The following is a 23,996-nucleotide window of genomic DNA, read 5'->3' on the forward strand; positions in this document are numbered from 1 at the left end:
TTTCTGTGAGTCCAAGGCCAGCCTGGTCTACAAATGAAGTTGTCAGCCAGCTAGTTTGAAGAACAAAATGGAAAGTGAAGATCGATACGGTGTCTGATTTTCACACGCAGGCTAGACTGTGTGTGCTTGTACTCAACACAGATGTACGCACGCAGGAATCATGGCATAACTCAGGCCTTTAAAGTTTTGTGGTCAAAGCTTAGAAGAAAAGTGCTCCTCTTTACCATCACCTCATATATGATTTAACAGGATTATTTTTACAAAAGTAAGTTGTTAAGAGTGCAATCATGCCCAGAGGCTATCTTAATTTCTCTCCCCCCCCCACCCCCCTTCTAGAATGAATGAAATTAAGCCAGGCATAGTGGTGGCGCAACATATAATTCCAGCACTGGGGGGGTGAAAAAGGAAGGTTGTGAATTCAAGGCCCGTTGGAGGATACCAGAATCTATCTCAAAAAAATTCAAAACTGAACCAAAATAAATAAAAATTAAAAGCAAAGCTTTTTTATTTTAAAAGCAAAGCTCGAATGCTAAGTATCTATGGGTGTCAAGCAGAGGCTGGGAATACTACTGTCCAACGTTCATGGCGCCAGACCTCCATGGATGGCACTAGCCAGCATAAGAGGGCAGGAGCACCGACATCCTGATGCAGAGGTTAAGGAGCAGTCCGCGCTGAAGGCCTCGGATGGCCGGAGCACTCGGTATCTCGGAAGCCAAGATTAGGTTACTTCCTCCAGGCGACCTTGGATTTAGGACCTTCCTCCGGCTCATTCTCCTCTTTTGGGAGGCCGGGGTTGCTAGTGTAGGATAGGATGTGAGGAGGGGGATGACAGACTGCCATGTACCCAGGGCAGCTGGGGACATTCGACGTGCCCGCCCGGTGACCGGAACCGTAGACAGTTCTCCGACTCGCGCGCGTTCTAAAATGAGGACAAAGCCCGCCCGGATCTAGAGCGCGCGCGCGCAGATGCAGCCAATAAAATACCAGGATAATGGTGAGTGGCGGTTCACTTTAGCCAATGAGAGCATTCGTTGTTACGAAGTGGTGCCCGGCTCCGGCATTATAAAGAGCTCCACGAGTTGGCATTGTCAGGCGGTGGCACCGCGCGGGACGGAGCTAAGATCTTCTTTATCGACAGTGAACGGCGGCGGCCGAGTGGAGCGAGAGTCCGTGGACGCGGACGAGCCCTCAGGGGTGCGAGCGTGACCGCGGCCAAGTCCGCATCGACTTTCGGCGGCGAGTAGGGCCTCGCGGCGTCATCGGCGGCGAGGTGAGCGGCCTGGCCGCGGGCGGTGGGCGGGAGCTCGGGGAGTGCCGCGGGGCCTGACGCGCTGTCGCCGCTCGTTGCAGTAGCCGCTGCGGCCTGGCCCACCATGTCGGACGCGGCTGAGGAGCAGCCCATGGAGACGACTGGCGCCACCGAGAACGGACACGAGGCCGCCTCCGAAGGCGAGGCCCAGGTTGAGCCCGGCGCCGGGGCAGCGGCCCCCGCGGCCCCGGCCGGGTCTGGGGGCGGGACCACGACCGCCCCGAGCGGGAACCAGAACGGCGCCGAGGGCGACCAGATCAACGCCAGCAAGAACGAGGAGGACGCGGGGTAGGTGCGGCCCCGGGCCGCTGGGCCGCCGCCTTTGTTCTGGGGCAGTCTTTTGTTGGCGCCACGCGGCGGGGGGAGGGGCGGACGGCCCGCGGAGCAGTGCCTGGCGCGCTTGCCGGCGGGCCCGGGCGCGGTTCTGCGCTTTGGAGTTTGCAGGAGTTTGCGGGGTCGACTTTGAAGCCGACCCGGGCGGTTCGCGCGGTGCTTGGGCTACAGCGGGCCTCTGGGCGGGCGGCCCCGGAAGAGGAAAAGCGGCGGATCGAGAATCGGGCCGCGAGGGCTGCGTCTGTGCTGCGTAGGCGGAGTTGGCGCGCAGCGGGCCGGGCCTAGCCTGCCTCGAGTCGAGGGGCGGAGTCCCAGTCTGAACCCTGGGGCGGTCTTGGCACCAGGAAACCCAGAGTTCCTTGGGACAGGTACTTGGGAGGCTTGGAGCTCCAGGAGACTCATGAATGCAGGTCACTCTGATTTAAACTTGTGAGGGGTCTTGGGCCACATTCTCGACCAAGTTCTTTCCCGGTACGTACAGCGTGTTGCTATACAATCTCGTTCAGCTGTGAGTTCCAGTTGAGTCGAGAGTGCAGAGCAACACAGGATTAACTTGAAAGGGGGCAACCATCTCAGACTGGTCCATGGGACTGTGGCTTCATAAGCCTTCCCCAGCCAGGAAAAGTGTCAGCATTCTGTTGAATTAAAAATTACAGCTTTTAAAATTTGTGGTCGTGTCTCTCACTTCCAGAAAAATGTTTGTTGGTGGTCTGAGCTGGGATACCAGCAAAAAAGACTTAAAGGATTATTTTACTAAGTTTGGAGAGGTCGTTGACTGTACAATAAAAATGGATCCCAATACTGGACGATCAAGAGGGTTTGGGTTTATTCTCTTCAAAGATTCTTCGAGTGTGGAGAAGGTAAGCTGGGTATTTAGCAGCAATCTCTACTAGGGAGTCTGAATCCTAAGGATCTCGTGCACTGTAGTGTTGATAACTGCACAAGTGAGGGGTAGTACAGATTGAGTGATTCTGGAGGATTACAATTCATACTAGTAGAAGCAGGAGGGGAGTGAGCTGGGCAGGAACTAGAGCACTGCCTTCAGCCTTCACTTGCTACTTCTTAATGCCTACTCATGGACATAAAATTGGTATTAAGTTTATTACTGTGGGATGGCACCCCAAATCCTAAATCAGAAAAAGTGAAGGTTCAGTGAAGTAGGGTAGAGTGAGGATTTCAGCACTAGATGTGTTTTTTTGTCCCTGTTGCTTTACCGAAAAGAGTTTGATCTTAACTTGGGACTACTGCTTAGGAAGGACTGGAATATAGGTATTGATCATCTGTGTGGGAGGTTTGGAGAACATTCGGTTGGGAACTCCATTTGGCTTTGCTCTAGAGAGAATTAAGCCCATTTGGTGTATACTTGTGTTTAGAACCTGACACATTTGCTGTTTTTACACAGGTCCTAGATCAGAAGGAACACAGGCTGGATGGTCGTGTCATTGACCCTAAAAAGGCTATGGCTATGAAGAAGGATCCTGTGAAGAAAATCTTTGTGGGAGGTCTAAACCCTGAAGCCACAGAGGAAAAGATCAGAGAATACTTTGGGCAGTTCGGGGAGGTGAGTGTGGCTTGTTTCTTCTGGTCTTTGTTGGCCTTTCCTGGATAAAGTATTAATGGGCTGTTCTCAGTTTTCAGTGTTGTGTTTTTTAGATTCATATCTGTTTTGGGGTATCAGAGGTTTAAACCTGAACTTTTGTATGTTTACAGATTGAGGCCATTGAACTTCCAATAGATCCCAAGTTGAACAAAAGACGGGGTTTTGTTTTTATTACATTTAAAGAGGAAGAACCTGTGAAGAAAGTTCTAGAGAAAAAATTCCATACTGTCAGTGGAAGCAAGGTAAGGTCAAAACTGTCACTTTCTTGTGGCTCTTGGAGGTACAGATTACGGTCAGTAACACCTTATGTTTTTCCATAGCACACAATGCTGATTAAAATAGATGGGCTGGAAACAGCTGGCTCTTCAGGAGGCCCTGGTCCTTTTTTAATTTATTTTATTTTTTGATTTGGTTTTTTCAAGATAGGGTTTCTCTGTATAGCCCTGGCCGTCCTGGAACTCACTCTGTAGACCAGGCTGGCCTTGAACTCAGAGCTCAGAAATCCGCCTATCACTGCCGGGCTGCCCTGGTCCTTTTTTAACACCCAAGTGGCTTACAACCACCTATAACCACACATTTCGAGGGATCTAATGCACTTTGGTGGCTTCTATAGTCACCTGTACTTAAAGGATCATTAATAAAAACTAATAGAACAGGTATATAGGAGGCTTCTGTGAATAGAGCTCTTGATTAGATTCTTTTTTTTTCTGATTTAGTGTTAGGGGTTATTAGACTTTCAGTGGTCTTAATAGAAGCCAGTTTTCTGGAGCGCAGTAATTAGTGGGTTTCCATCTATACTGAAGTTCTTCAGAGGAAGCTTTGCTACTGTAGTCAAACTTTAGGCTAAGACCTAAAAAGAGCTTCATGGGGATCCTGTTAACTGCAAATGTGGAGTCATGGCTAGTGGAGTGATATTTTAGTGGAGTATAGACTTGAAGTTAATTAGGATTGAAGGTGTGGCTGGCTGGCCGGCCCTGGCTGAGTGTAGCTTACTGGAGAATTGGAGTGGCAGCTGGTTGAGGTAGGGTGGGGCTCCAGAAAGGTTCTTTTCCATTCTCTTTGGGAGTTTTAAAAAGGCTTGGGTTGGGGATTATGTAAAGCAGGCAGTTGGGTGGGGCATTTGTTAGTTATTCTAGTGAACAATGACTTTTCTTTTTGGTGTGCCCTAATGTGAAGTAGTAGGAAGTACTCTGGTAGTGAAAACTGCTGCCGGGCCTAGAAGTAAATACTCAAAATTATTTAGTCTCTTTATTTCAGATAAGATAGCTTGATAAGAAGATAAAGTTTTTTGAGAGATCATTGTCCTGCTGTCCTGGCTGCCGTATATGTACACCAGGCTGGTCTCAAACTTGAAGAGTTCTGTTTCTACCTCCTAGTGAGATGAGATTAAAGGCTTGTGCCATGTCCAGCTCATTTTTACCTTTTTTTTTCAATGGGAGAATGGTCTTTAAAAATAGACCATTCTTTTGAAGCATGTGCACCCTGAGTGGGTCTTGCTTTGGTTTAGAAATAAAGCCTATTTCAATTGACCAATGCTTAGAGAGTAGCAGGCAGTATGTCTTCCACTGAAGCCTCACACACTTTTTTCATCTGTAAGGTGGGTGTCATCTTGCTGTCCTGTTACGAGTATTTGAGTAGGATGAGTATCTTCTGTAAAAAGAGAAGAGTAAAAACCTTAGTGGCCTCCTGCCCACCATTCCATCCCTGAGCTTGTCCCACAGGACTTGACCCAGTGTCCTCTTGGCTTTTAGTGTGAAATCAAGGTTGCCCAGCCCAAAGAGGTGTATCAGCAACAGCAGTATGGTTCTGGGGGCAGAGGAAATCGCAATCGAGGAAACCGAGGCAGTGGTGGAGGTAAGTGGAAGCTGGATGAAGACTTTGCCTGCCTGCAAAGAGCTTTCTGTGCCTGTCTTGGGGATTTCCTTCTAGTGTCTGATGGGTAGGTGGGCGGGCTGGGTGTGAAGTGGGATTGGTTTGGTTTTCTTGGGTGGAAGCTGTGTGCTTGTGCTGCTATGGCTCATGGCTTCACAGAATGAAGAGCCTTATTTTTCTCATTGGTGCAGCTTGGGGGGCCCCCAGGCCAATGGGTCATTGCACTGGGAGAATGGTGGTGACACAGTGGGTTATGCTTAGCTTTGTGGCTGTCCTGAGTCTTGGTACACACATACCTGCGGGCAGAAAGGCAAAGCTGTGCCAGGCGCTTAGCTCAGCTCCTTCCATCCCAGGCCCCTCTAACTCCAAAGCCTGAACTGCATCTTTTTCAAGGCAAAGCTGCCAAGGGAGGGTGGAGGTGATCAGAGGGTGGTTTGAGTGAGTAAGCTTTCTGTATTCACAAGTGAAGTGAACTGGCGTCCTGGCCCTCCTGGATTACAAGGCTGGACCCAGGGCCCTCTGTACCAAAACAGTAGCCTCTTGGCTTCTGAGTTGCCATAGTAATAACCCCGCCACCCAAAGGGCAGGATTTCCTCCATCCTAGCTCCTGCGTGTGCTAAATGATCCATGGGCCCCTGTGCCCTGCTCCCCCCCACAGGTCAGAGTCAGAGTTGGAATCAGGGCTACGGCAACTACTGGAACCAGGGCTACGGCTACCAGCAGGGCTACGGGCCGGGCTATGGCGGCTACGACTACTCGCCCTATGGCTATTACGGCTACGGCCCCGGCTACGACTACAGTAAGTAGGAGAGGGAGGCCCTATCTACTTCCTCCTAGGGGAGGCAGGTCAGGTAGTGCAGGGGCCACCGGCAGCAGGGGCTTTGGAGTCAGACAGGCCTGGCACAGGCACTGGAGCTACTGAATGGAGTTCTCTAGCTTAGTCTTCTCAGTAAGGAGTAATAAGAAGCTGGTGTTGCTCTGCAGTGTTAAATTCTGAGGATGTGTGGCAAGCGCCTGGCACTGGGTAAATGTATAGTTAAGTAGTAGAAACAACATTGTTCTTATTCCTAGGTCAGGGTAGTACAAATTACGGGAAGAGCCAGCGACGTGGTGGTCATCAGAATAACTACAAGCCATACTGAGAGGCAGCAGGAGCGGCCGAATGACGACCGCACACGCTTTGTTTGGACGCGGAGTGAACACAATTATGTACCAAATTTAACTTGGCAAACTTTTATGGCCTGTCCCATGTGCATCTTATTTAAAATTTCCCCCGGAAATCACTCTCCTGTTTACTATTCCAGAGCTCTAGTTGTTGTAGGCAGCGTGTGGCGTCTCAGAGGCCAGAGCGGCATTAGGGGGCTGATTTTATTACCAGGTTACCCTGTTCTAGATTGGAGGGTCTGCTTCCTGCTGCCGCTCTGCAGCCTGGACCTGTGGACCCTGGTTGTAAAGAGTAAACTGTATCTTAGGAAACCAGTGTCACCTTTTTTCACCCTTTAATTTTATATTATTTGTGTCATACATTTCCAGTAATGGAAGTGTTAATTTTACTGTACTTTTTGGTACCTTTTGGGAATCTAATGTATTGTAAGGTATTTTACACGTGTCCTGATTTTGCCACGACCTGGATATTGAAGCTATCCAAGCTTTTGAAATAAAAATTAAAAACAAAACCCCAAGCCTGGGTGAGTGTGGGATGCTCTGTGAGACCTTGCCCAGTGTTGGAAATGCCAGGTGCTCTGGGACTATGGTCTCTTGTAGCAGAGGTCCTTTGGCTGTTTTCCCACCTGATCTTTTCAGCTACCCTTTTGTGCCCATATTGTCTCTCTAGCTAAAGACCATCTTGCCACATATTATATGCTCCACATCTTAGTTTCAATCTAACAAATGCAAGTTGAAATGTTGGGGATCAGCTGGTGGAGATGAGGCCAAGTCTGGCTTACCTGCAGGGTGCGTGATCCTCAGTGTTTCACAACTTCTTACTTTTTCTTCCATGTCTGGAAAAATGATGACAGATCTGTTCTACATGGTTCTCCATTGTCTGCTACCCTCTGTTTCTAGGATGCTTGGGACAGTTTAGAGATTAGGTTTATGTCTCATCATTTCTCTAACACAGATGGTCCCATTTGTAAGCCTAAAAGCAGTTGTTTCTATCTGGCAAGTCATCACTCATGTTCTGTACACATAGAACCCTTTAAGAGCTGTATCAATTCCAAACATCCACTAGGGGTTGGCTAACAAGCTGGAATCGGAAAGGTTCCTTGCTGGTTTTTTTTTTTTTTTTTTTTTGTCTGTTGGGATCTGAGCTTTGTATGACAACTACTTTGGTGTATAGTCATTTCTAGTTCGTTAGTTTTCTTAAATAAATTGAGGGAGACCTTGGGCTGCTCTTGACTTTGAGTGACTTAAAGGTTATGGGGAGGATTTGATTACAGCCAGCTGCCATTTTAGCCACTCACATGTGAGGATGCCCCTATCTTGAAGATAAAATGAGGCTCCTGTCATTAATGGTTTCTTTTGGTTTTTGAGACAGGGTATCTTTGTTTGACAATCCTGACTGTCTTGGAAATTTATAGACCAGGCTGGGATTGAGGATGTGTGCCACTGCTGCTGGGCTGAACACAAAGGCATCATCTTGCTTTTCAAAAAATACATTTTAAAACATAGCCCAAGGTTATCTTGAACATGTGACCTCCCCCATTCCACTTACCAAATAAGTTGGGATCATAGTTGGTGATGCCCATGTCTAGTGAATGCAAGTAGGTACTGGTATTGGTTACAAAGGCCATGCTTTTTGAGCTTTCTGATCTAACGGCTTGTTATAGGATCTCTGGTGCATGCTGGGAGGCTCTAGTTACCCAGGGCCTGATACATGCTGTCAAGTTTACCTGTTAGAATGTCATCCAGCTTTGCTACCACATGTTGTGCATTGTCAAGGCTGAAGCACATTGGAGGCTTGAACTTCAGGATATTCCTCCCAGGGCCATCAGTGCTCAGTAAAATGTAGTTTTCCTTTAGCCTGCAAGAACAAGATACTTTATTTACAGACAGGCCTTGGCCTCTGTCCTGTAACTATCTGAAGCTAACCTTGAACATGCACCCACCTTAATTTACCTCTGGCCAATTATCTGGTCCTCACCCAAGGTACACTGTTATTTGTTGAGCCTACCACTGTCTATGGTGGCTCTGGTTGTCCTGGAACTTGCTCTGTAGACCAGGCTGACCTTGAACTCTGAGATTGACTTGCCTCTGCCTCTTGAGTGCTACTGCCACCACCCAGCTTCCATGACAGTTTTTTTGTTTCTCAAGATTTTACCAAATTGCCCATGCGTTAATTGCTCTGATTATAGTCCAGGCTACCATATCACCATGCCCACCCAGCTCCACATTATCACTAGTTCAGGTACTGGTGACCCTGAGGTATGAAATAATTATATTCTTTTTGAATCCCCAGTTTTTATATTAGACTGCAATTAGAATACGAGCCCTGGCCGGGAGGTAAATGAACACATTTCACAATGTGAATGAACAAAAGCATGTTCATCAGTAGGGGTGGGTGTTTGAGGTTGGCTGCAGGCTCATTGCTCTAGGCTATACAGGTACTTTCCATTTTGGGAAAGCAACTTAAGGAGAAAATACCTGGAAACCAAATATTCTGCCTCTTCAGTTGCTGGTGTCCTCAGGGTCTCATCTTTGATCAGATCTACACCGATGAAGAGTCCAGTGCCCCTGAAGGAGGTAACATCTTCATAGCCATGGTCCTTGCCTTATTCTGCCCTGACCTTAGCCACCCCAATTTACCATGGAAGGGGATGGTCTTGGGGTGGACTAGAGATCCTAGTTTCTTCTAGAGAATGGATGTAGATATTTTTATCCCAGGGTGGGAAAGTGGGACTGTTCTAGCAGGTACTTTGATTAGTGTGCTTGATGGCCCCAGAACCTTACCTGACATCTCCAATGATAGGATGCTTGGCTTTCTGTTGGCTGAGATGCTCCAGAAGGAAACTGCCCACGCTAGTGGCATGAGCCTGGAGCTGTTCTGTTTTCAAGACATCTAGGACTGCTAGCCCCACAGCACAGGATACAGGGTTGCCACCAAACTGAGCCAGGGGATAACAATGTCAGGTGCTCTGCCAGTGGACCATGATCCCATGGGATTATCATAAAAGGAATTTGGAAGGCCACAGGCCCACAAAACCTTCATGTTTGGGGCTTTCTTAAACTAGTCTCCTGCTGGGTGGGTGGGGGTCCTTATGAACTCTGCTTGTCTTCCTGGGTCTTCAAACCAGGCAAGGTAGAAGAAAAGGTAAGCAAGATACCTAGAGAGAACTGTTACCTCTGGACACCAGGCATGCCAGTGGTACATGGGTAAAACACAAGCTACACTTTGAGCCCACAAACATCACTGTAGACAGATAAACATTGGTATTCAACTGTATTGTAAGTCCCCCTCACCCAGGGTAGTAAAACACTGTAAAAATCAACAATCAACCCACCCTACCAAATTTGACAAATTGGATCATCTAAAATGCATTTTTGTTTCTCTGTTGTCCTGGCTGTCCTGGAACTCAAATCTGTGGACCAGGCTTGTCTCAACTCAGAAATCCACCTGCCTCTGCCTCCCAAGTGGTGGGATTAAAGGAGTGTGCCAAACTGCCCAGCTAAAATGCATTTTTTGCTTTTTTTTTTTTTGAGGTAGGTTTCACTAGAACTCAAGCAGTCCACCCTCCTACCAATGCTTCCTGAGTGCTGGAATTAAAGGTGTGCACCACCATACCTTGTATCATATAAAATTGATGGCCAGGGAGCTCAGTAAGTAAGCCAAGCAAGCCTAATGACATGTGTTTGATCCCTGAAATTAAAATAAAAAGCCAAATGTACCAAGTAGCATGGCAGTGCATCCCTTTAATCCCAGAATTTGCGAGGCAGAAGCTGGAAGATCTCTGAGTTTGAAGTTAGCCTGGCCTACATAGTAAGTTCTAATTGCCTCAAAAAAAAAAAAAAGATGATTGACAGTTAATGTTTATATGGTTCCTCACATAAGTGAAGACTGCTGCCAACTGGCTAAACATTAACAGCATACACTATTGGCAGGACACTAACCTTGCCTAGATATGTGTGCTCAAATGGGTATCTCCCTCTCCTACAGAAACAAACAGACATGCATATACACAGAAATTTCCACAAGCACTAGCAACTAAAGACTGGAAAAAAAAGACACCCCATCATTTCACAGAGGAGGGGACATGTGCACAGTAAGCCGGAAGAGGGCTGGAGGGTCAGCTTTGTTTACAAGCCTGAAGCCTAGAGTTCAGCCATGAAACCCACATTGATGGAGAGAACTGATCCCTGCAAGTTACTGCTTCAGGTACACAACAAAGTACATAAATTTTTGTTTCTTTTGTTCTTTGGGTTTGGTTTTTTTCAAGGCAGGGTTTCTCTGTGTAGCCCTGGCTGTCCTGGAACTCATTCTGTAGACCAGGCTGGCCTCTAATTCAGAAATCCGCCTGCCTCTACCTCCCAGAGTGCTGGTATTACAGGCATGCGCCACCACTGCCTGGCAACAAAGTACATAAAATATACTCTACTGGTGATCTGTTTTGACCTGTGAACTACTTGGGGGAAAATGTCATTATCTTCTAAAACTGAGTATGGACACACCCTCTGGGCCAGCAGTTCTACCTCTGGGTTAATTTCTAACTGATCTTTCTGCACATGGAGAACAGACTTAAGAATTCTTAACAGTAGTGGTGTTTACAAGACATAAAGGACAGCCTCAGCACACGTTGATATCTGTGAAGGAGTTAAGTGTGGATGTTATAAAGCAGGGAAAATGAGAGTAACAAACAGTATAATGCCAGGTAAAAACTAACCCACAGAATCACCACAGTGAATGTGCATTATGAGAGTTCAAGAAAAGCCAAAAACAACTAGACAACATGGGTTCAGAGTTACCCATCAAGGGACAAACACCAGGATAGACGCAAGTTAGGGTCAGGAGCCTAACCTTATCTGAGGTTTGAGTTTTCATGAGCTTAAGTAAACAAATAGAGCCAATGAGGTAGCTCATCAGGTTAAGGTACGTGTTGCCAAACCTGGTTGGACTGAGGTAGATCCCCAGAAGGAACTAATGACCTCTGATTTCTATACATGAGTAGCCACATATGCACTCATATACAAATAAATGTAAAAAACATTAACAAAAATAACCAAGTACCCAGCTAACTAGAGGGCTATACAAAGATGAGGGCTGAACTCAGCTTATGCACTTAAGGGAGGTGGGGTCAGGCCCCATTGGGCCATCTGCCTTCCAGCTAAGCCTTGCTCTGTACCTGGCTAACTACTGTTTAACTACAGTACTTGTTCCTGACTTCTGTCTCCTCTACTTGTCCCTAAACCCTGTGTCCACTTCTGCCTGGGATGTTACCCCTTCTGCTCTCATAGTGGACCATGACACACCATGTCCACTAAGCTAGATTCTTTAGTGTCAGTTGAGTCAAGGAATGTGTGTTTTTCTGACATCAAGGCCACCAATGGCAGAGGCCGTCTGTCACTTAGGCACAGAGTGAAGTCCAGGTCAGCCTCCACTTCCCTTGCTCAGTGACCTTCATTCCCTGTCTGACATCTTGCCAAATGCTTACTTTCTTAAAAACTGAAATAACAGAGCTGGAGAGATGGCTCAGTGTAGTGGTTAAGAGCGTTGACTGCTCTTCTGAAGGTTCTGAATTCAAATCCCAGCAACCACATGGTTCTCAACCATCTGTAATGAGATCTCACGCCCTTATCTGGTATGTCTGAAGACAGCTACAGGCTACTTAAATATCATAAATAGATTTTAAAAAAAAATTTCAAATGGCATTTTATGGAAATCATGGTGACTACCCACCTCCTTTACTGCTCTTGTTCAGATGAATCTCCTACTCCATTTGTTCCTCTCTATACAGACCAACAGAAAAGTTTCCACATCTCTCTGAGAAGGAAACCTTGGCAGTCAGAGTAGCTCAGTGGTAGAGTGGTTGTGTAATGCTAATAGGCCTGGGTTTGTTCACCAGCACTTTTTTGTTTTTTTGCTTTTTGGAGTTTTTTTTTTTTTTTTTTTGAGACAGGGTTTCTCTGTAATAGCCCTGGCTATCCTGGAACTCACTCTGTAGACCAGGCTGGCCTCGAACTCAGAAATCCACCTGCCTCTGCCTCCCAGAGTGCTGGGATTACAGGCATGTGCCACCACTGCCCGGCCTCACCAGCACTTTGAAACAAAAGACAAAAGTGAAGCTAAGAAACGCTTCCTTTGCATAGTTTGTTTCTGTGATGTAAGGGTCTGCTCCTGTTCTCGTCCTGCATCTGCTGTCACTAAGCTGGGTGTGTGTCAGATTCTGTTCTGGAAAGCCCTAGGCTTCTGCTCCAGGGTCAGAGAACCATCCTTCCTCTGTGACATGGTATGGACTTTGTGTCTCCTAGGCTGACCAAGACTTCACTCCTCACTTAGCTGCTGCTGCTGCTTCTTCTTTTTTTTTTTTCCCAGACAGGGTTTCTCTGTGTAGCCCGGGCTGTCCTGGAACTCACTCTGTAGACCAGGCTGGCCTCGAATTCAGAAATCCGCCTGCCTCTGCCTCCCAGAGTGCTGGGATTACAGGCGTGCACCATCACCGCCTGGCTTTTTCACTTAGCTTCTTAAGCTTTTTTCCACAGCTAGGCAGCTTCTGCTGGAAGGAAAGGGTTCTTGCATCTTACGTGTTTTATACAACCTTATCTATGACTCATTTGGATTAATATTAATTTTGAAAGATGTTTTACAGTATTAAAAAGAAAATGTGATCTGGGCCAGGTGAGATAGCATACATCTTTAATCACAGCACTTGAGAGGCAGTGGTAGGTGTATCTCTGTGAGTTTGAGGGCAGCCTAGAGAGAGCTACACAGTAAGTGAGTGTGTCTGTCCATGTCTGTCTCTGTCTACCCCCCTCATACAAAACTTGCCATAACTGCAGCTTCCTAGAGGATGATATGCTGATACAGTGGAAGCCCTGAAGCCTTCAGTAGTAGAGCCCCTATCCTGCAACTTTACTCACCGTGTTGAAGTATTCTACACCGGTAGCTTCAAATGCCCTTGACACAGCTTGGGTAGTAGCCATGCAGGCAACAGGGTGACCATTGCCGATGGATTTGCCCATGGTGACAATGTCCGGGACAAAGTCTTCTCCCTCCAGCTGGAAGGCCCAAAAGTGCTTGCCTACTCGGCCAAAACCAACCTGGATCTCATCTGCCACAAAGAGCCCTCCAGCCCTGCGTATGTGCCTGTAGAGGACAGATGGCCAGCAGGGCTGTGGTGAGGTGACCAGGAGCTGGGAGGTTAGCCCTCACCTTGGGCATATGGTTGGCCTTCTCTGGGCCATTATTTCTTTAAGGGTTTTGTTTCAGAAACTTGTGGCAGGCAGGCCAGGCTGTAGTTGGAATTTGGAATTGACCTCAGGAAACCCTTCCCACAGGAAGCTGCCCTCCCGTGGGTGGAGCTCGCTCATCTACTCACTGTGCCACCTGGGAGAAGTAGCCAGCAGGGGGGATGATCTGTCCACTCACACTGGGCAGAGACTCAGCGAAGAAGGCTGCGATCTGTGGATGAGGGGCAGAGTTCACTGCTAACACTGGCACTGCCCCTTCCTTCTGGTGCTGTGTCACATCTAAGGGTGTGCATCACCTTCTTGATGCCTCTAGCTCCTTGTACTTGGCATGCTCCAGTCAATTAAATTTACTTATGCTCACTGCCCGCATCTTATAAACCTTTTTCTCTGTCTCCATGTGGTAACCAGCACTAGTTTCACTCTCCCTAGAACAAAAATGTGGCTCTATCCTACCTATACCTTTAACATGTCTTGCTGAGACTGGGGGGGGGGGGGTAGAGAACCAACCAAACAACAACAAAAAAAAAAACCCAAAGGGCCGGGTGGTGGTGGCGCATGCCTTTAATCCCAGCACTTGGGGGGCAGAGGCAGGTGGATTTTTGAGTTCGAGGCCAGCCTGGTCTACAGAGTGAGTTCCAGGACAGCCAGGGCTACATAGAGAAACTCTGTTTCAAAAAAAACAAAGTCTTGCTGACACTCATTGTCTCATGGCTGTCACATCTGAGTCCACTTCTTGTCCCTGGCTACTGTAAATGCTGTCTTTTTTTTTTTCTTAAGATTTATTTATTTTATGTATGTGAATACACTGTTACTGTCTTCAGACACACCAGAAGAGGGCATCAGATCCCATTACAGATGGTTGTGAGCCACCATGTGGTTGCTGGGAATTGAACTCAGAACTTCTGGAAAAGCAGAGGGTGCTCTTAACCATTGAGCCATCTCTCCAGCCCTGCAGATGCTGTCTTATGGGATACCTTTTTCTGTTTTTCATATTGCCCTCAGGAGGATGCTTCAATCTAGACAGGGAAGTCATATCTGTCTAATTTAAAACACTTTACCCATGTATGATTTCCCCATGGTGTTTCCACTTGGGGCTTTTCTGGAGTCTTCTCTGGCACATTGAACAGCTGATGGAATGGGAAATTGCTTCTTTTATATTTACTTTTGATTTTTTGAGACAGGGTTTCTCTGTATAGCCCTGGCTATATTGAACTCACTCTGTAGACCAGGCTGGCCTTCAATTTAGAGATCTGCCTCCCAAGTGCTGGGATTAAAGGCGTGCTCCACTATGGCCATCTTGGGAAATTGGTTCTTTAGAAGTGTCTGTGACACATTAAAGACCCTCAGCTGGCTCTGCTGACTTCTCCTTTCCCAAACAGTGTTTGCTGGTTACTGCTTCAGTCTTAGATAACCCCACTGCTGGCACTGTGGGGAGGCAGAGGCCTTGGCCTCCCAGGGTATGTACTACCATCTGTCTCGCCACAGAATCCCCATAGACTACCCTGGAAAGGCTGCCCCAGTAAAATACATCCGCCATGCAGCCCAAGAGTGAGAAAACAGCCAGTTGTCAGGTCTTATCATCCTTGTCCATCCGCCTCTGCCTCTTGAGAGCTGGGATTTAGTGTGTGTGCTGTCCATACCAGGCTTCCTCTCCTTTGACTTTTTAAAACATTCTGGGGCTGGAGAGATAGCTCAGTAGTTAAGAGCACTGGTTGCTCTTTCAAAGGACCTGAATTCAATATCCAGCACCCATATTGATGGCTCACAACCATCTATAACTCTAGTCCCTGGGGATCCAACATTCTCTTCTAGCCCCTGTGGTGCACAGACGTACATGTAGGCAAAACACCCATACACACAAAATACTGAAATAATTACAAGTTTAAAGTTATTTTGTATAGGTTCTCACTAAGTTGCTCAGACCTAGGCGTGGTTACCTTCCTGCCCTTCTCCTGCGCCCTGCTGATGACATGCTTTGCCTCATTGGCATAGGCCTCTGCGGGGTCAGGGTGGTCCTCCCGGTAAGGGCCCCGGTAGGTGTCTGGGAGAGGAGCCTGTGGGGAGAGACTGCATGTCAACCAGGCTTGGGGATGGAAACTGCCCTGTCGTTGATGGGGGTATGCATACCACATGGACCCATTCCTTCTGGCCATCCAGATTCCGGAACTTGTAGGGGCTGATGTCAATCAAGGAGCTCAGGTGACCATGATAAGCACTAGGGAGAAGGAGGATATGGGCATAGGCCCTGGTAAATAGTGGCATTTACTCCCGGCTCAGCCCTAACCACTATCTACCATTTTTTAATACAAAACACATGGAAATCCACTCTTTTTGACACTGGTACTGAGTGAGCCCTTGAGCTGAGGATGAGTGCAGGCTTGGAGTGGCTTCCTGAAGGCATGTCACACTTCTAGTCATCTGACTACTCTAGGTTGTTTTCTGCTCTGTAAAGTAGGGGCATAGGGCTATAATACATTTTAAATCTTAACTCATTTCTAACGCCCTTTGGTCTCTGGCTCAGTCAGCTGAATCTCCCAAGTGCTGCAGGCTGATTTCACTCTCTTAGAAGGGTGGGTTGTAGACAAGGCCTCCAGGGAGGTGTCATTGAGTCCGGTTTTCATTCCTCACTGGCTTCCAATGTCCCCTCATTCTCCTCTTGTCACTTACAGGCCCAATGTCAGAGCCTCACTGACGCTTAACAGGCCTGTGGAGCCCAAGTTCTGGAGAAACAGGGCAGTGAGTTGTACTTACTGGTCTAATACCACCACATCCTGGTGTCCTGTGTACTGTCGAGCTAGTCTCAAGGCCAGGTCATTGGCTTCTGACCTGGGACAGAAAATATAGGCGTGACTCAGACGACTCGAGCACTTCCCATGGAGAAGGGACCCTTCCAGCATTGCCAGCGTCCTGAGGACGCCTTTCCCTTGACAAACATCCAGTGCTTCTGTGCATCAGGAGCAGGGTGAAAACAGAAGGTGCCCTCCAGAAACTTGCATTTGGATGCATCTATCTTCTTCATTTTGTTTTCAAGACAGGGTTCTCTGTGTAGCTTTGACTGTCTTGGAACTCACTCTGTAGACAAGGGTGGCTTTGAACTCAGAGATCCACCTGCCTCCTAAGTGCTGGGATTAAAGGTGTGTGCCACCACCAGAGCCTGATGTATCCATCTTGAAAGCCAAACGGTGAATTCAGAGTGCTCATTTCCATAAGTGCCAACACTGGGCATAGGGTGTGATGGAGATCCAAATGAGGGGCCATGTAGGTAATAGGGTGCAGTGGCGTAAGCTGTGTTCTCTTTAAACCACTATGCTGCAGCCCTAACTCACAGCACCTCAGAATGAGCTGTGTGTGGCTTTGCCTGGAGAGAAGGCCTTTAAGCAGAGGAGTTTAAAGGAGGTACCCGGGCAAGTCACAAACCCAGTGTGATTGATGTATACGCGAGAGATGACCCGGATTCCTAGAGATACGGGAGCTTTGCACAGACCCTGTGAGCTGGGTGGGAAGGCAGTCATGCACCAGGTAAGAAGCAAGGCCTCAGGTCACAGACCCTACTGACACCATGGTCATGGACCTTTAGTTTTCAGAACTTTGTGTAAATATATTTATTTTTCTTTTCTTTTTGAGATTGAATCTCTCTACATAGCCCTGAGCTGTCCTGGAACTGTGTGACCAATCTGGTCTCAAACTTACAGAGATCCCCTGCCTCTGCCTTTCAAGTGCTGAGAAAGGCATACACCTCCATAGCTGGCCTGAGAAAATATATTTCTATTCCTTAAACCCCAAGTCTGCAACCTTTTGTTATAGCTACCCTTGCCATCATTACAGGGGGCCAGTGATAAATATGCAAAGGGGTAATACTTGCCCCAAATCCCAAGGAAGATTCTAGGACTCAGGAACAGACCACACAGGTCCTGTTCTGTTTGGTATGCTCAGGCAGCCGATGGAGGGAAGCTGGAGCAGAAAAGTGGGGAGACATGCAGGGCCGTGCTGGGGGTGTGTGTGCTGAGAAGGGGCCTGCATTGTTTCCTTCCCAGCAGCATGCAAAGCCAAAGAAAGGATGAAGCAGAGGAAGTACTCAATTGTGCTCTCACTTTAGGAGAGCTTCTAAAGGAAATGAAGTGGGAGTGAGGATGCGCTGGAGGCCACCTGGGTGAGAGCCGTGGGGTTGAGCTAAGAGAGATCCTGGGGCAGACTAGGTAGGAGTGCGTGTGTGCGTGCATTCCGAGCACACATAGGTAAGATAGTATGTGGATGGTGTGTGTATGTGTGTGGGGGAAAGTAGGGCATCAGGGAGAACCAGTCCTGAGAGCTCACATGGGCAGATCTTTATTTTAAAATTTATTTTGGGGGCTGGAGAGATGGCTCAGTGGTTAAGAGCTCCATCTGCTCTTCCAGAGGTCCTGAGTTCAATTCCTAGCAACCTCATGGCGGCTCAAAACCATCTGTAATGAAATCTGATGCCCTCTTCTGGTGTGTCTGAAGACAGTGACAGTGTACTCACATACATAAAGTAAATAAATCTTAAAAAAAAAATATGCTGGGCAGTGGTGGTGCAAGCCTTTAATCCCAGCACTTGGGAGGCAGAAGCAGGTGGATTTCTTAGTTCTAGGCCAACCTCGTCTACAGAGTGAGTTCCAGGATAGCCAGGGCTACACAGAGACACCCTGTCTCAAATATCCCCACCCCCACACCCCAAATATATAAAGAGCCAGGCAGTGGTGGCATATAACTTTAATCCTAGCACTTGGGAGGCAGAGGCAAGTGGATTTCTGAGTTCAAGGTCAGCCTGATCTACACAAAGAAACCCTGTATTGAAAAGCCAAAACCAAAACAAATTTTTTTTCCTTTTTTTGAGATATGGTTTCATTGTTTCCCTGCCTGGTCTAGAACTAAGTAGAGCAGGCTGGCCTTGAACTCTCAGATCTGCTTGTCTCTGCCTCCCAAGTGCTGGGATTAAAGGTATGTGCTAACATGCTCAAAAGAAGGCAATTCTTGGTTGTTTTCGAATATGTGAAGTTGTAGGTGGCTATCAGATGTCATATTACTTAGAACCTTGAGTGGACCACATGGGAGGCATCTGGGGTTTAAAAAAAACGTTTTATTTTTATGTGATTGTGTCTGTGTGTGTGTGTGTTTTGTTTGTGCAGTGCCAAAAGAGGCCAGAAGAGGGCACTGAGGTAGAGTTACAGGAGGTTGTGGGTCATCTGATAATGGGTGCTAGCAAGTGAACCTGGGTCTTCCACAAGAACACCAAGTGTTGTTCTTAATCACTGAGCCATCTTTGCAACCTCCTCACCTCTTTATTTCAATTTAAAAAATGTATTTTATGAGTATGGGTATTTTGCCCGTGTGTGTGTCTGGTGTCCATGAAGGTGCCTATTGGATTCTTTGGAACTGTAGTTATAGAGAAGGGGTGGCCATATAGGTGCTGGGAATCAAACCTGGGCCCTCTGGAAAAGCAGCCACTGTTCTCAACTGAGGAGCTATCTCTCTAGCCCCAACATCTGGGTTTGTGATACAGATGTTTGAGTCACCAGCACATGGATGACATTTAATTCTAAGCAGATGGATAAGATCACAGAGGGGAAAACAGGAGAGGGACCTTCCCCACAGAAGGAGGAGGGGGCCTGGCAGCTGGTACACACCAGAGCCTGGAAGCAGAGGAAACAGCATCTGCACGGAGAACCACAGTTCTGTCAAACTGATGAGAAACAGGCAAGGGAGCAGAGAGGTCGCAGGAAGTCACACGTTGGCAATGTAAAGTCACTGGAATCCACAGAGAAGGAACTTGCTTGAGGGAGGCAGCAGGAACCGCCTTTCCTATGCCCAGTTCCCTGCTCTGTACAAGAGGTTCCAGTCTCTTCTGTCTGCTAGCCTGCTTTCCTCTTCCTCCCTCCCCCACCCTTTTTTTTAAATACAAGTACACTGTCCCTAACTCCAGACACATCAGAAGAGGGCATCAGATCCCATGACAGATGATTGTGAGCCACCATGTGGGTGCTGGAAATTGAACTTTGGTCCTCTGGAAGAGCAGTCTTAACCACAGTCATTTCTCCAGCCCTCCTCCCTCCCTTTTTAACACTGTGGTACTAGGGATGGTAAGGGCTCCTACCAAGTTTGTGTGCTTCCTTATCTGTGAAATGAAGAAGGTAAATTCGATTTTGAAGTTCTTCAGGAGACTGAAGACTTAAGTGTTGGTGGCACCGGAGATGTTACTGTAACCTAAATGCTACCTGTTGGAATGGTCTTGCAGACCTGATGGCCACCCTCCCGACTCTGTCATCACTGCCACTCCCCGGTACACGTCCAATACTCACCACTCCTGCTCTCCCATCCTGCAGCATCACCTTCCTGATTAAAGCCCTTCGCGGGGGGGTTGGGGTTGGACAGATGGCTCAGCTGCTAAGAGCACTGGCTGCTCTTCCACAGGACCTGTTTTCAGCCCTCACATGTCAGCCCACAACTGTCCATAACTGCAGTTTCAGGAGATGGGAAACCACCTTCTGGCCTCCCCTGGCATCAGGCATGCACGTGAGGGATAGATACATGCGGGCAAACACTCATCAGCACTCGGAAGAAGCAAAACCAGCCCTCACCCCCCAGTGCTTAGCTTTCTAGAGTCTCATTGTTTTTGTTTTCTGAGACAGGGTCTCTATGCTGTATACCAGGCTGGCTTTGAACTCACAGAGACCCACCTGCCTCTGCTGGGATTAAAGTGTATACCACCACTGCCTGGCCTCTAGTGGTCTGAAGATAAAAACAGCTTCAGCTTCTCCCACTTGGCTACGGCCCTGGATCCTTTCCCAGGGTTTGCTCACTCTTGCCTCTTTCTTTTTTGGTTCGCCAAGCATTCCTTGCCCCTTCATGCCACAGGGCCTTTGCCCAGGCTGTGCCAGGTGGTAACCAACCTGGACAAGAATACTTTCCCAGAGTGACAGCACCCTCCCTTCCTTCCATCTCCCCTTGCTACCTCCTCAGGAACTCAGCATCTACACAGAGGCACAGTCAAGTCAGGTCCCTGCTGCTTCTAGGCCTTATTATTTGATATTCTTGCTTCAGAAAAGGACACTTCGATAATTTTACATTTCTCTGAAGAAGTTGATGTCATTTAAGCTTGCAGAGCCACCTGAGGGCTGAGTCCATGAGGAATATAGAGACCCATTACTTCACGAAGTCCCGAGGTGCCTAGAAGGGAGGTGATGGTGTCCTCTACAGAGGAAGAAACGGGAGCCAACAGAAGAAGCTCCCGGTCTACAGCCCCGGAGCTCGGGAGCCCTGCCCTGGAGTTGGCTCCACTCCCCCAGGCAACGCCCACAGGGATGATTTTCTTCTTTGAACTTATTCTCAACAGCATGTTGTCTGCTGTTCACTTACCCAGAATTCAGGAAATAAAACACAGAAAGCTTCTCCGGCAGGGTCTCTGACAGCCTCTGGGCATAGTCCACGATGTTGTCGTGCAGATATCTGCTGTTGGTGTTGAGTACCAGGTTCTGTTCATGCGCAGCTTGGACCACAGTAGGGTGGCAGTGTCCAACTGCAAGAGGGGCATCTGCATCATGTGGCCGACTTCACCCAGCCAGCCCCACCAGATCCCCCCGAGCTCCACCTGCAAACCCATCCGGGGAGATGAAGTTAATGAAGGCAAGGTGGGAAGAGGGGTTAATGATGGGGCGGGGCGGGGGTGTGGGATTGTGAAAGGCAGTCTGGGGCCTGGTTGAGCGAGACCAGTAGAATATTCTACAAGAGACGGAACCAGTGAGCCATGCTCCCAGACACCTAGACTCCTGACTCCTCAACTCTATAATCCTGTGGCCATCAATCACATAGGGCCAGGTCCAGTGTTCTGGTTGGACTCCACCCCCAGTCATCTGGCTACAGCCAGGTTCTCCCCCCCCCCCCCACAGTTACCTGGCTGTTAGAGGGGATGTTTGGCCGCTCCTCGCTCTCCTGCTTTTCTCTGGCCCCTTCTCTCTTGTCCCTTCCTCTTGTCTCTCTCTTGCCCCCCTGTGCCCCTCTCTCCCCATTCTTCTCCCCTCTTTCCACGTGGTCATGGCCAGCTCTCACCCCTCTATCTTTTCTTTCTCTTTTTACTTCTCTCTTTTTCTTTCCCTGCTTCTCTATAATAAAGCTTTGAAACCATGAGCTGCCTCTTATCAAAACGCGCCGTGTAGGAGCAATGGAACCGGCCTCAGTGTCTCCAGCCGCCAGAAAGGATGCAGGACTTCCCCACCTGGCCCAGCTTCCTCTACAGGTACACGGGGTGGGGGTGGGGGCGTGCCAGAACAGCCCTGCATTCTGGGCAAATACCTTCCCCCTAGCCAGGCAGCCCCCTTCCTAGGTACACGGGCTCCCACCATCCCTACACGGGTACGTGGACCCGCCCACTTTCCCTACAGCTCAGGCCTGCCAGTTTTCCCTATGAGGGGTGGGGGTGGGGGGGAGCCCAGAGATGATGATTCTGGAATGGAAAGTCTTGAGATGATAATCCTGCAGAAGGTCCTGTAGACACACTACCTAGAAAACACATGCTTTTAGAGAGGTATTTTGAGACTCAGCTGGAGGGGGACTGTCAGAGGGTCAGCCATGGGAATAGCATAGTAAGAGCTCACCACAGGCATGGTGGCACACGCCTGTAATCCCAGCACTCTGGGAGGCAGAGGCAGGCGGATTTCTGAGTTCGAGGCCAGCCTGGTCTACAGAGTGAGTTCCAGGACAGCCAGGGCTACACAGGGAAACCCTGTCTCCAAAAAAAAACAAAAACAAACAAAAACAAAAAAACAAAACCTCACCATGTGCCAAAATGGTCAAAACAAGTTAGCAATAATTTAACACATCCAGAACACTGGGAGGTGAGTCTCATCAACAAGGTTCAGGATTAAGTCATTTCTTCTTTGAGTTAGAGTCTCTCTGTGAAGCCCTAGTTGTCCCTGAAACTTGCTGTGTAGACCAGGCTGGCTGTTAACTCAAGAGATCCCCCTGCCTCTGTCCCATGAGTGCTCGGAGAGTCCTGGGAGAGTCATCTGCCTGCAATGTGCGTTCTAATGCAAAGCCTTCCTTCCCTGTCCTCCATCAGCTATGGTGGCCCCAGTTGGCTGAATTCATACTAAAGTTTCTTATAGTAGTCAATAGGGAAGCCGGGCGGTGGTGGTGCACGCCTGTAATCCCAGCACTTGGGAGGCAGAGGCAAGGCGGATTTCTGAGTTCGAGGCCAGCCTGGTCTACAGAGTGAGTTCCAGGGCAGCCAGGGCTACACAGAGAAACCCTGTCTCGGAAAACAAACAAACAAACAAACAAAAAACCCAACAAAAAACAAAATAGGGGTGAGGCCTGTCATCATCACCCTGCACAGGGTCAATATGATCACGTTACATTTGTGGTCATAGTTGGGTGGACTATATGCCCCGCTTGTCCTGAGTTCCACGTGCAGCTTGGACCCTGGCATGTGAACCTGTCATTCCTGCCTGGTTTTGCACAGCTGTGGCGTGGAGTCTTTTCAGGCTACTTCATAAAGACTGGGGTCCCCTCGGGAGCATCCAGTTCAGTTCTGTTCAACCCAGACTGTCAGATCTATGGTCTCAGCCTCCTGTCTCACCAAGGGCGAGGAGGCATCGTACTGACCATGAGCCACGTTGTTGATACAGTCCAGGTACTGTCGCCCTTGCTCATCGTACAGGTACTGTCCCTGGCCTCGGATAATCTTAACAGGATCCTCAGGAAAGAAGAGTTTGCAGGAAGAGCTGTGGGGACAGGCAAAGAACGGACAGCCCTGTCTGAAGACTGATTCATTTCAGCCCCCTTTCACTCCTGCCTAATTCTGGAATGGACAACAGCTTGCAGGGCACGGTGTAACTTCCCTGCCTCTTCCATTCCAGAGAACGGGTCGGGCAGAAAGTTGCTGAGACAAAACTATTTAAGCCTTGAGAGCCCTCTCAGTTTTGCTTGCACACACATCTCCTCCGGGCCTGGTGAAATAGGCTTCGGAATGGCTTCCTGAAGAAAAGCCCCTTGTTAGGAGCTGCATCTCATAGCCCTCAACATTCCTTGCCATCCCAGTGGCCCTGCTGTCCCTTGCGGTGGTGGCTAGCTCCAGTCAGTCCCTAGGCTCCAGCCATAATAAGCTCTTCTCCACGTGGCACCGAGGGTACCCCTCCCAGGCCAAGAGCAGACTTTCTCTAACTCTGCCTGTGACATGACTGCCCACCCCAGGCCAGGCCCAGCTCCTCATGCAGGTGACTGCCAGGGGCAAAGCTCGCTCCTCGGGGTAGAAAACGCCCCGGAGTCGCGGGGTGGTTCACGGCCGCTTCTAGTAGGCTGAGAGAGGCAGGGAAGTCAGGGACTCGGCGCGGGCCCTATACGTGCCTTCCAAGCCCACACCCAGTACCTGAGCAGTCGACGTCTCAGATCCAGAGTGACGGCCTTGGCGCGCGTGTCCGCGGCCATGGCGCCGAGCAGTCAGTACCCAGACTCTGCGCGCTTGGTCCC

General features: G+C 48.6%; 2 protein-coding genes and 1 long non-coding RNA gene across 5 annotated transcripts; 2 read left to right on the plus strand and 1 right to left on the minus strand.

The window, feature by feature from the left end:
- The first annotated feature begins 1,055 nt into the window (after window positions 1-1,055).
- Window positions 1,056-6,796, plus strand: Hnrnpab (heterogeneous nuclear ribonucleoprotein A/B). 2 transcript variants are annotated; one of them, XM_052197806.1, is made up of 8 exons: window positions 1,056-1,270; window positions 1,351-1,597; window positions 2,334-2,502; window positions 3,045-3,203; window positions 3,353-3,484; window positions 4,994-5,096; window positions 5,773-5,913; window positions 6,186-6,796. In XM_052197806.1, exons 2-8 carry the CDS (start codon window positions 1,374-1,376, stop codon window positions 6,254-6,256), a joined length of 999 nt encoding a protein of 332 aa, XP_052053766.1. In that variant the 5' UTR covers window positions 1,056-1,270; window positions 1,351-1,373; the 3' UTR covers window positions 6,257-6,796. The 2 variants fall into 2 exon arrangements, with proteins under 2 accessions (XP_052053766.1, XP_052053767.1); XM_052197807.1 differs by lacking the exon at window positions 5,773-5,913 and having other exon boundaries at window positions 1,057-1,270.
- On the minus strand, window positions 4,465-23,993 carry Phykpl (5-phosphohydroxy-L-lysine phospho-lyase). Of its 2 annotated transcripts, none has more exons than XM_052197804.1 (13): window positions 23,896-23,993; window positions 23,133-23,251; window positions 20,889-21,048; window positions 16,266-16,340; window positions 15,642-15,729; window positions 15,452-15,568; window positions 13,643-13,725; window positions 13,185-13,410; window positions 9,063-9,217; window positions 8,757-8,846; window positions 8,006-8,136; window positions 7,061-7,114; window positions 4,465-4,892 (listed from the first exon to the last, which is right to left on the minus strand). In XM_052197804.1, the coding sequence occupies exons 1-13, from the start codon at window positions 23,952-23,954 to the stop codon at window positions 4,816-4,818; spliced, it is 1,434 nt and encodes a 477-aa protein (XP_052053764.1). In that variant the 5' UTR covers window positions 23,955-23,993; the 3' UTR covers window positions 4,465-4,815. The 2 variants fall into 2 exon arrangements, with proteins under 2 accessions (XP_052053764.1, XP_052053765.1); XM_052197805.1 differs by lacking the exon at window positions 4,465-4,892 and adding an exon at window positions 6,404-6,557.
- Window positions 8,785-10,524, plus strand: LOC127695563 (uncharacterized). Its single transcript, XR_007979999.1, has 2 exons — window positions 8,785-8,855; window positions 10,267-10,524. It is a non-coding gene; the product is annotated as an uncharacterized LOC127695563 (long non-coding RNA).
- Window positions 23,994-23,996: the final 3 nt, after the last annotated feature.

Source organism: Apodemus sylvaticus, chromosome 10, assembly GCF_947179515.1.
Source record: "Apodemus sylvaticus chromosome 10, mApoSyl1.1, whole genome shotgun sequence".
Classification (NCBI taxonomy): Eukaryota; Metazoa; Chordata; class Mammalia; order Rodentia; family Muridae; genus Apodemus; species Apodemus sylvaticus.